At 32.6% G+C, this 12,707-nt stretch overlaps 1 protein-coding gene, 1 non-coding gene and 1 pseudogene across 2 annotated transcripts; 1 reads left to right on the top strand and 2 right to left on the bottom strand.

Annotated features, from left to right (window-relative positions):
- LOC112098029 overlaps window positions 1-5,234 on the bottom strand; it is a 31,442-nt pseudogene extending 26,208 nt beyond the window's left edge.
- A 140-nt stretch (window positions 5,235-5,374) lies between these two features.
- Window positions 5,375-5,483, top strand: LOC112098653. The gene has a single exon (XR_002905763.1). It is a non-coding gene; the product is annotated as a small nucleolar RNA R71 (small nucleolar RNA).
- A 386-nt stretch (window positions 5,484-5,869) lies between these two features.
- On the bottom strand, window positions 5,870-7,444 carry LOC18043039 (phytoene dehydrogenase, chloroplastic/chromoplastic). The gene is given in 2 exon segments (XM_006432396.2): window positions 5,870-7,352; window positions 7,355-7,444. Coding segments are annotated over 2 exon segments (1,437 nt in total). The 5' UTR covers window positions 7,419-7,444; the 3' UTR covers window positions 5,870-5,979.
- Between the last annotated feature and the right edge of the window lie 5,263 nt (window positions 7,445-12,707).

The raw sequence follows: 12,707 nt of genomic DNA, 5'->3' as shown, positions 1-12,707 counted from the left end.
TCCATTTCAATTTTATTTTTAACGTGTTTGTGTGTGCGCAGTATTTTTTCAAGTTAAAGGTCCACATGCTCAAAATTAGGTAATAATGACCTTCGACCATGCATGTAAAGAACACAAACAATGGGAACAAAATAAATAAAAATAAAGAAGGAGAAATTACGATAATAACATTATTACGTTGTTACAACCTTACTCTAACACACTAAAAAAAAGTGAAATAAATTAACTAAAAATAAATTAGTAAGATAAACAAAAAATTACAAAGAAAAAATAACTTGAAAATTAAATTACAGAATTTTAAAGAAGAGAAAAAGAAAAGAAATTCTTATCTCAAAATGTAGATTCATTTTTTTTAATAAGAAAAAAATTATAAGAAAATAATGAAAATAAATTATTTACAAAAATTAATTATACAAATTAAAATAACTTACCTCCCCGGCAACGGCGCCAAAAACTTGTTGTGCAAATTTTATTGAACTCGCAAGTGTCGATTCCACGAGGAGGTGGATTTTAATTGTGTGTAGAATTAATTTTCTAGGTGTGGGTGATTGGATTTGTGGTGGAAGTGATTTAAATCATCATAAAATTCAAATTAAAATGGTGGGAATAAATTGAAGTGAAAATCTGTTAAAATGACGTACTTAGGTATCTAGATCTGCATCAACATGCACCATGGGCTAAATATTCCTTATTAATGCCAATTAAATCAGGAGGAGGATTTCCACTCCTTATGAACCACACTCTAATCAATATGGTGCTAAGGGTTTATCGTGCCAAATTATAATAACCTTGTACTAGGGAGCCGATTAAACCAGTATGGTATCTAAAAAAGATTATTACTATTTGTCGACGAAAAGTCAAAATATCCACAATAATTAGAGGGGAAGAGAAAATAAATTTACCAAATAAAGCTCATGGCACATGTTGAGACTTCACCTTCAACCTATGCTTGAAAGAAAATTAGCTACTCATATTTGAACTATGGGTAAAATGTGAATTTATTAAATTATGTAGAAAATACAAGATTAAGAAGGAATTATAGAAAATGGAACTCAAAAATGAATTCAGGGATGCCAAATTAGGCGGAAGAACCCCCTTTTTATAGATACACTGAGTAAATCATGGCCATCGGACTAAAAACATTTTAGATGCTCAAGATTGCGCCACGTCATCAGTCAACAGTACGCGGTTTGAACAGTCAGGTGGCTTGAATAAGGCGCCATTTGGTTGTAAATAATCTCGTTTATATGCATGTACCGTACACAAGATTTTTGGTCCACTGACATGCTGCCACGTCACCAATCAACAGTAAATAAGAATTTTAGTCCAATAGAATCGTAACACCTCATCAGTCAATGCCACATCATCGGTCAATGCCACGTTATCGTTCCGTATATGTGAACAGTGTTGTTAACAGTAACATGGACAGTACCGTACATGTGAACAGTGTCATTTTTTCTTTTATGCTCCTCTTAAGGGTTTCAACTGTCCTGAGTTCAAAAGTGATGTTTGTTTTGCTGTCTGATCTCTCGTTCATTGTGAAATAACCATGATGCCCCTAAAATACATAAAATAATTAATTAAAATAGAAAAGTGTGAATGTTAGTGAAACTTGAAGTGTAAAATGATGATTTTCTCATTTATAAATATACATTTTCTAACACTCAACAGTAGGCCAATAAAATCCATATTACAAAATTTTAGCCATAGTTTTTCTTGAAGAAAAGTGTCCACCACATGCTTTAGATGAAAAAAATTAATGACACTACTTACCTCATTATCAGGAATGCATCGTTAAAAAATCTGAGCAGGGTAATATTTGAATAAGTAAAGATCATCCCAATAAAATTTCTTTACTTCAATCAAAAATTTCTTCTTCTCCTGAGTATTCCATTGCGAATGCATTTTACCTGTAATAAGGAAATTAACAATGTTAGCATACCATGGTATTGAAGTAACAGATAATAAAAATTCATCGGGAAAGGAATCATTGATGGGTGTTATATCAGTGCAGATTTCATATGTGAGTCTTCATAAATGATCAACAACGACATTTTCGACACCCCTTTTATCTTTGACGGTGAGGTCAAATTCTTGAAGTAACAAAATCCAACGAATTAGTCTAGGTTTGGCATCCTGTTTAGTCATCAAATATCTCACAACAGCGTGATCAGTAAAAAAAAACAGTTTTAGAACCAAGAAAATGTGAGCGAAATTTGTTTAATGTAAACACCATATGAAGTAATTTTTTTTTCAGTTGTCGAATAATTCATTTGAGTACCATCCAAAATCTTACTTGCATAATAAATTACAAATTGCTTAGCATCCTTTCTTTGTCCTAAAACAGCACCAACAACAAAGTCACTTGCATCATACATTAATTCAAAAGGCAAAGACCAATTAGGAGATTGCATAATAGGTGCAGATGTCAAAAGGCAAATTATTTTCTCAAAAGATTTTTGGCAATCATCAGTCCATTCAAAAAGTGGATCTTTTAATAAGAGATTACAAAGTGGTTTAGATATAACACTAAAGTTTTTTATAAACCTCCTATAAAATCATGCATGTCTTAAAAATGATCGCACATCTCTAACTATTTTTTGTTGTGGCAATTTAGATATGATTTCAAATTTTGCTTTACCCAAAATAATTCCATAAGTAACCAAGTAATGGCATTTTTTTCCAATTTAAAACGAGTTCTTTTTCAACACATCTTTTTAAAAATTTTTCCAAATTATCAAGGCAATCATCAAAAGAATTCCCAAATACAGTCAAATCATCCATAAAGACCTCTAAACAATGTTCAATCATATCAGTGAAAATACTTAGCATGCATATTTGAAATGTTGCAGGAGCATTACAAAGTTCAAATGACATTCTTTTAAATGCAAATGTTCCAAAGGGACATGTAAATGTGGTTTTTTCTTGGTCTTTAAGTGCTATAGGAATTTGGTAATAACTTGAATATCCATCTAAAAAGCAGTAGTAGGAATGTCCAACTACTCTTTCTAAGATTTGGTCAAGAAATGGTAATAAAAAATGATCTTTTCTAGTGGCTTCATTTAATTTCATATAATCAATGCACATGCGCTAGTTCGATGTAATTCGTGTTGGAATTAATTCACCTTTTTCATTTTTAACAATAGTGATTCCAGATTTTTTAGGCACTACTTGTGTAGGATTTACTCACTTACTATTAGAGATAGAGTAGATAATTCTCACATCAAGTAACTTAAAAACTTCTATTTTTACTACTTCATTCATGTGTGGGTTTAATCTTCTTTGAGGTTGTTGACATATTTTAGCATTTTCTTCCAAATTGATTCTATGTGTGCAAATTAAAGGATTAATACCTTTAATGTCATTTAAAGTCTATCCAATTGCGTTTTTATACTTTTTAAGAACAAACAGTAACTTACCTTTTTGGTCGCTTGATAAGGTCGAAGAAACCACAACAAGATAAGTTTGTTCTTTTCCAAGATGAGCATACTTCATTCCCTCTGACAAAGGTTTCAATTCCAATTTAGGTGCTTCTTGTTGTTCAGTTTCTCAATGATTCCAAGCTCCTCAATTTTTGGTTTCCCATCATCACTTTGTAAAGTCTGACAAGAATCAAATAACAAATTTATATTAGAAGTATCATATTCAAGTTGTTTATTTGATTTAATTGAATTAACCAAACAAATATCACTAAGTTCAGAAAAACTCCCTTTTTGAATATTCTCCTCTATACAAGATTCAAACAATTCCTTTTGTTCATCAATTTCATCTTCATTCTCATTTCTCTCATTAGGTTGTCTACACATGTTGAAAAGATTCAATTCCAGAGTCATATTTCCAAATGACAAATTCATTAAACCATTCCTACATTTAATCAAAGCATTAGCAGTTGTTAGAAATGGTCAACCTAAAATTACAGGAATTGGTTTATAATTATTCACAACATGTTCAGTTTCTAAAACAATAAAATCCACAGGGTATATGAATTTATCAACTTGTACTAAAACATCTTCAACTATTCTTTTTGGTACTTTAACTGGTCTATCAGCAAGCAAAAGTGTAGTTGAAGTTGATTTTAACTCACCAAGATTAAGTTAAAGATAAACTGAATATGGAAGCAAATTAAAACTAGCACGAAAGTCTAACAAAGCATGCTCAATTTTGTGATCTCCAATAATACAAGAAATAGCAAGACAACCAAGATCTTTATATTTTAACTTATTATTAGCAGACAAAATGGTACTTACCTATTCAGTCATAAAAGCACTCTTTTTTACCTTCAATTTACTCTTAACAGTGCATAAGTCTTTTAAAATTTGGCATATGAAGGTACATGCTTGATTACATCTAACAAATGAATGTTAACTTTCACTTGCTTAAAGATTTCATAAATTTTAGAAGAGTGGTTTAATTTCCTTGGTTTATTCAATGCATGCAGAAATGGTGGTTCAGATGGAACAATGGTTATTTCTTCACTAGGTGTAAGTTTATCTAGTTCTTCCTTACCCTTTGAATTTTCATTTTCACAAGGTTTAGGAATAGGCCGATCAATAACCTTACCACTACGAAGAGTTATAACTGACTTAACTTGGTCCATGGGTGCATTTTGAATTTTAGGATTTGGTTATGGTTGAGTTGAAAATTTTCTTTTTTCTTGAATTGTGAGGGCAGAAGCAATTTTAGAAAGAGTTTCTTTCATATCATAAAAGGTTTGTGCATTTTGATTGTTAATAGCATCTTGCTTCCTAATGAATGAATGTATTGTATCTTCTAAATTTTTCCATGGTGGTGGAACATATGGTGTATAAGGCTGAGTATTTTGAAAATTTTGTGGAGGTGGTACTTGTGAAGATTGTGCATTATTATTATTCCTCCAACTAAAATTTGGATGATTTCTCCAACCAGGATTATAAGTCTGTGAATATGGGTTTAGCTTGTTAAAAGAGTTTATGGCATGAGCTTAATCATGCAAATATTCTTTGAGTGCAGGCAGAGTGGGACAATCTTGAGTGAAATGATCATTAGAACTACAACATCACATGCAATTTCCTGAACAAATTTTACATGATCACTTTTTTTTTTATTTTCCAAAGCTTCAACCTTCCTAACTAGGGATGTAAATTTTGCTTGTAAATCATGATCTTCCCTAAGGTTGTATATTCCTCCACCAGATGGAGATGGTTGTCGTTTATTAGTCAATTCAAAAGTTCCAACAGTATCTCAATGTTGTGCATTTTTAGCTAATTGGTTAAAGTAATCTAGTGCATCTTCAGGATTTTTATCTCTAAATTCACCATTACACATCATTTCTACAACTTGTCTAATTTGTGGTGTTAAGTTCTCGTAGAAATAAGTGATCAATCGCCAAGTTTCAAAACCATGGTGTGGACATATGTTAAGCAATTCTTTAAATCTATCCCAACATTAGTACAATGTTTCTCCATTTTTTTGAGTGAAAAAAGTGATTTGCCTTTTAAAAGAATTGATTCAAATTTTGTTTGATTTACCACTTGAGTCAGGATTCAAGACTCAAATTGTCCTAATTCATAGTTAAGGACAAGATTTGGGACATTTATCTAAATTGGGATCCCATGGGCACCTAAATTTGGGTTTTTCGAAATGTATGACAAGCCAGTTTAATGAATCATATAAATCTGACATGTCGGTCATATATTTATGACTAGTCATTTTTATAAATAATATATATGATATGTTAGTTATAGGTATATGACATATCGGATATGATAACGTCAGCAGCATATGATAAAAAACTGGTATCATTCGAGACAATTTAAAATTTTTTGTCCTAATTGACTATTTAGGACGGATTGAAAACATATGGATCAAAATCAATAAATTCTGACCCGTCCCGTTGCTGACCCTAGCGACCACCGAGAGATGATACCACAATAAAGTTAAACAACAATCAATAATTTCGGTTCCAAACATTGAAAAAGAAGCACAAAACATTGAAAACTTTTAAACACCTGAATTTAAGAAGGCTCTATCTCTCAATAAAGCATCTACGGCTTTCCTTCCCGAAACCAAAGCACCATCAAAAGTAGCTGAAGTCATATAATCACCACACAAATACACAGCCAAACTGAACTCGCTTTTGGGATTTTTTATCAAATCAGTTGGTGGGCTTTGATTCGGTTGAGCAAACCGAACCCGATAGGTCCTCAAGTGTCTCCATGAACCAACCGTTGACTTACCAAACCAATCAGACAACTCTCGGATCACCTCAGCCGTTAGATTGTCATCCATAACATCCGCAAACAAACCGATCAACGATACAGATATCAACGCCTTGTCCGGTGGGCCATACGATGGAGCAACATTTGTGGCGAAAAAGATGTTATTAACAATACCCTTGCCCGAACCGTTGAGAAAAAGAACTGGTTCCTGAACTGGGATCTCATCCTTGTCGGCTGAAAAGTATAAACAAACTGTACTCCGAGCTGGTTTTCTTTGAAATTTAACTGGTTGTCTCAAAAGCTTATCCGCTTCCGGTTCTTCAACAGCCAATATTACTCCTATTTCGCTTTTCAATGTTTCGCCGTTGGCTAATCTCACGTTGGGCATATTTTGTTCATCAAAATCGATAGAGAGAACTCTTGTATTTAGTAAGATGGATTCAAAAGGAAGTTTAGACGCAATCTGATTGGGAATTTGGCAAATTCCGTTGGCGGGAATTGTGTTGTCACCAAGAGCAAGACATTTGAAAATGAAATCAAACAATCTTGAACTAGTTTCGAGCTCCTTGTCAAAAAAGATGCCACCAAAAAAGGGTCTAAAAAATGAGTCAATGATTGAATCTGAAAATCCAATATTCCGCAATAGTTCTATAATGGGGACTTCACTGGAAGTCAAGATTTGCTCATCCGTTTTAATCAGAACCCTAATTCTGGTTAGACCGATAAGCAGCTTATCAAGAACTGAGCCAATGGGGTTTGCTAGGGATTTTATGGAGTCCCAGAAGTGGCGAAAAGGGTCGGCCACAGTGTGGAACTGGCCGTTGTAATAGACTTTGGCACCAGAATAGAATTTTTGAAGATTTAAAGCATTGTAGTCGAGTAGCTTCTGGGCTTCTGGGTAGGCTGTAATAAATATTTGGAAACCACGATCCAAGAGAAAGCCGTCGACAGAGTCAGTACGGACGCGGCCGCCAACAGCGTCGGAAGCTTCTAAAAGGACAAATGGTCGGCCTTGAGAATGGAGTCTGGTTGCGGCGGCAAGGCCAGCAAGGCCAGCTCCAATCACAATGACTCTATCTTTTCGTTCTAGTTTGCTGTTGAGAGAGAGTTGCTTGGAAGAACTTGAGGACGACGCTTGTATATTGAATGTGAAGCGTGGGGTTTTGAGTTTATCGTGAATGAAGGGAAGAGCAGAGAAGAAGATGAAAGAGAGAGGGGCATTGGCTCCGTTGGGAATTTGGATTCAAGATGAGGTTTTGGCCTTTGGACTCAAAGACCTCACGCTGCCTATATCCTATCCATTGGGTCCGGCTAATTTACTGATTCTGTCAGTAACAGTCCACTAGCTGAACCGTTGGATTTAGAGACAGAAATCTAATGCTAGTAATAAATTATCAGAGCAAAAGTGCAACCGGATGGAAAGGTTTCATAAAAGGAAATAACTTACTTTTCTCTTCCTCTCTATTATTACTCCACGCTTTTTTTTTTTTTTTTTTTTTAAATCTCATTACTTCATTTTGCAGTTCCTTATGACAACCCAGATTATGCATATTAAAAGTTAAACCAAACATCTCCATGGGCACCCTAAAACGACCTTTTCATCGTGGGCAATTTTTTTCCTTTGGCCATCGAAATGATGCAATTTTACAACCGAAATTGTATTTGCAAAATTCATGCAAGAAACTATCAATGTTGAAATTAAAATTCCATGTATCAAATTCTCAATGTACCAAAAAATTATTTTAAACTTTTTGTTATTAGGAAATATGTATCTTTTTTTAATAAAGATTTCCTATGATATTTTTCTTTTTAGGAAAATTTCTATTTAAATAATAAGTAATTTTTCCTCTGAGACTCAACTTATTCAAGAAAGAGTACAACTTACATAAGAAAATGAATATTTTTTCTATAAGAAATAATCACTATATATAAGTAGGTTAGGTTCACTTTTGGTATAACATAACAATTAATTTCTCTGCAAAATATATAGTTTCTAATGTGAGAGAAATAGTATGTCTATTAAGAGATTGTGTTATATTGGAGTTTTTTGGTACGAGAAAAATACTACACTAATTGTAATAACTTTTTACATAGTGAATCTTTCTCTCGTCGTCTTTAGCGACCATATTTTTGTTAAGTATAGGAATTTTTTACGTAAATTCTCGTGTTGTGTAATTGATTTTATTCTTTATTTATTTTCTATTTATCATTTATTTGATATTTTCACTTACTTGATCTTGGATGGAATTAAAATTCCCTAACACTTGTATTGTTAATAACAACAATATTATTATGTGAGATATCTTAAAAAATATAAGTGTTTTACACATACATATGAGAACACTTTTAATTAATAAATTTTTATTTCAATAGTGAAAAATTAATTATAACTCGTGTATTTTTTTTTTCTTATAGCAATGGTATTATCTAATGTGAGGCACATTAAGGTAAGTGGCTATCTTTGGAAGATAAAATAAGGGGCAAACTAGACTAAGGCCCCGTTTGGGATTGCTTTTGGGAGGGTTAAAAGTGATTTTAAAAATCTAAAAGCTAATTTTGGTGTTTGGTAAAAAAAAATTAAAATCACTTTTGCCAGAATCAGCTCCTCCTACAGTTAATTTTGAAAAGCAGGGAAGAAGTAGCTTTTAGATTCTGATTTTGAGAATCAATTTTATCATTTAATATAATTCCATAAATATCCTTACAATTATTACTTAAACCCAAAATTATCCTTATTTAAATTGAAAACAAAATCAATATTTTAATAATTTTTTATTATAATTAACACACACCTTTCGTTTACCCTATTTCTTCATATTTTGTGTTCTATCAAAACTTCTCTACTACAAAAAACCAACATCCAGTACGTGTTCCATCACCATATTCAATAACAGTATATTGAATAACACGAGACGACACTGGCATATGCCCTGCCGCCGCTGCTGTTTTGTCAATTAGTTGATTATTATTTGTCTTACAGTACGAACTGAACATCCAGTACGTGTTCCATCATCCTTTTCATGCCTATTCAATGTTTTTATTATAATATTCATTGTTTGTCTTATTTAAATTTTTTATTATAAATGATTCTATGGCTATGCAATTTTTATTATTATAATCTTTGTTATTTGTCTTACTTGCGTTTGTTTACATATAATTTTCGGTGGCTGGTTAGTTTTTAAAGTTTGTTGCATAATGAAAAAGACGAAAATGCTATCTTTCACGTGGTGTAGTTGTTTAATTTGTTTCGAATGCTTCCTCTGTTTTGTTTTTTCATTTAAAATCATTTACAAGCGGATGTTGCTAAAAATATTTTGATGTATTAATATCGCATTATTAGTTTCGTCCTGGAATTGATTCATGGAGGCTTTTTTTGGGTTGAATTTGTTTGAAAATTTTACAGGAACATGTTCACGTGAGCTCCCTTCAGAGTTCGCATTATTACTTGTTCAGAGAAAGGGAAGGAGAAGGGTCTTCGCTTGATCACATTTCAGGTACCATCAACTTTTGATTATCTTTTTGTATATGCAATTACTTCAACTTTGCTTCACTTGCAATATATGCCAGTAGTGATGCTATGCTCCATGAAAGTTCTTTTGCATTCCCTTGCCTTGCTTTTGTAATTTCACTTCTCATAATAAGGAAAAAGAATTTCATGCATATGCAATTGCAATGTTTTTGTTTTTAAAAGATTTAATGGATATGCAAGTAAAAGAGGATTCTAGTTTATTGCCCAACTTTATTATTTGTTTATGCCGCCAGTTGATGTTCATCAAGCTTTACTGCCAGTGGCGTAGTATGAAGCCAATAGCGTAGTATGAATGTCTGTGATTTTCAATTTTTCCGTCTTTTATTTTTTTTTGTTCATTATAATTTTTAAAGCAGTGCTTGTATTAAAATATATTTACAATGATGTAGATGGACAGAGACAAGAAAATTGTCAATCAAGTTGAAACTAATAATGTACCACGAGGTAAGGCTATGTGGGACAATGAGACTGTTTCAATCTTTTGTAATTTATGTATCGTAGAGGTAGAGGAAGGACGTCGACCTGGGACTCATTTTACTAAAATAGGATGGGAAAATTTGGTCAAAAACTTTTGTAAGGCAACGGGAAGGGAGTATAGTAAATTACAATTAAAAAATAAATGGGATGCACTAAAAAACGACTGGAAATTATGGAAGGATCTTATTGGAAAGGAAACTGGTCTTGGATGGAATATACAAAAGAAAACAATCGATGCATCTCCAGAATGGTGGCAGAGTAAATTGAAGGTATGGTACATTAGTTGATAGCTTTTAATATAATTTGGTTAATATTTTTGCAATTCATCTAAATATGATTTATTACATGCAGGCAAATCCTAAAGTAGAAAAATTCCGCAAAGAGGGCATTGATAAAGAATTAGAAGGGAAGTTAGATAGGATGTTCATGAACATCACAGCTACTGGCAATAAAGCTTGGACACCTTCTTCTGGGGTAATTCCACTTGATGATTATGAGGATTCCAATAATGATACAATATTTCCAGTTGAAGAAAATAGTGATTCTGACAAGGATATGCAAGTTCAATATACTTACCAATGTGCTAAAGAGAAAAAAGATGAAAAAGTAGTTGGACTACATAGCACACAGGCCAAAAAAATTAAGAAAGGAAAAAAAGTTGATCACGCAGGGAGGAAGGTTGGAGGTGCTACAAAAATATCACAACAAATTGAACGTCTTGTTGAAGCAGTTGAGAATAGAAGTTCTACATTAATAAACTTACAAAAAGAAATGAATGGTTGCAGTATTGCCGAAGCAATGAAGATAGTTGAATCTATTCCTGGGGTTGAGATTGGAGGCAACATATGGCTGTTTGCTACTCAACTTCTTATTCGTAAAGAGAAAAGGGAGATGCTTGCAACCATGAAAGAACCTCAAATTATGCTTAACTGGCTTTATTATGAGCAATCACAATATTTGCAATCTTAAGTTTTTCGTTGTTATTACTCTTCTATTCTAGTATTAATAAGGGATTATCCTTTTTTTTGTTTTTTTATATAATATTTTAAGGTACAATTGGCTATTTGAATATATGACAATTAGTTGTTATTTTGAATGTTTGTCATATATTTTTTTATTTTTTATTATTACTTTTTTTGTTCATGCTAGATAATATGGGTTTAAATTATTGATTACAGGTTTTGTTTATAATATGGACATGCTAGATGACAAGCAGGAGTTTGATAGCATCATATCCACTTTTACGATTGCCGTTGATTATTATTATAGGACGTATATTCATAAACAACCTTGCATGAATTCTTCAGAAACAGGTAATGTCTGGTTGATGCGAGTATTAAAAGGGAATGAAACTCGGTGTCAGAGGATGTTTAGAATGGAGAAAGATGTATTTTTTAGATCGTGTAATGAATTGGAAATAAATTACGGGCTAAAAGGCTCAAGAAGAGTGAGCACTACTGAGGTATTAGGAATGTTCTTGCATACTATAGGACATGGTGTGGGTAATAGATTGGCACAAGAACGATTCCAACACTCTGGAGAGACGGTGAGTAGATATTTTGGTGAAGCACTGGATGCTATCTGTCGCTTATCTATAGATTTAATAAAGCCATTTGATCCTGAGTTTAAAGATATTCCTGAAGAAATCTTGAGAGATTCTAGATATATGCCACACTTTAAGGTAAATGATTATCAATTAAACTTTTACACTTTATAAAGTTGTAATTATTTTTTACATATATAATTTTATATTGTTGTTTTAGGATTGTATCGGTGCTATAGATGGCACACATGTTCATGTCTCCATACCTCCTGAGGATCAAATACCATACATTGGTCGGAAAGGCATACCAACTCAGAACATAATGGCTGCATGCAACTTTGATATGCAGTTTATATTTGCAATTGCAGGTTGGGAAGGAAGCGCTCATGATACAAGGATATTTTTATCAACTCTACGTAATCCTACTTTAAATTTTCCTAAACCACCTAGAGGTTTGTCATTTTTACATAATTTTTCTTTTTCTTTTTTATCAATTTTTTTCCAATAACTTTCTTAAGTTTAATTTTATATAATATTATTAAAATTATATTTTAAATGTTTAGGAAAATATTATTTAGTGGATGCGGGATACCCACAAATAAAAGGTTTTTTGGGGCCATATAAAGGTGAAAGATATCACCTTCCAGATTTTCGTAGAGGCAGCCAACCAACAGGTTATCAAGAGGTACTCACTAGAAGTGTAATAGAACGCACTTTTGGTGTATGAAAAAACGATGAAGATTTTGAGGGACATGCCTAGCTATCCATTCAATAAACAAGTAAAGATAATTATTGCAACCATGGCATTACATAACTATATAAGAAGACATGCACGACATGACAAACATTTTGAGAATGAAGAAAATGAACACAATGATTACACCGATGAAGAGACAAGGAGAGAGGTCAATGATGGACAAGAAGGACAAGAAGAAGAATATATCAACAATGGACCTGAAGC

This window comes from Citrus clementina, unplaced genomic scaffold, assembly GCF_000493195.1.
Source record: "Citrus clementina cultivar Clemenules unplaced genomic scaffold, Citrus_clementina_v1.0 scaffold_5, whole genome shotgun sequence".
NCBI classification, from domain to species: Eukaryota; Viridiplantae; Streptophyta; class Magnoliopsida; order Sapindales; family Rutaceae; genus Citrus; species Citrus x clementina.
The sequence above is the reverse complement of the archived record's forward strand: the minus strand, read 5'-3'. Positions and strand labels throughout refer to the sequence as shown.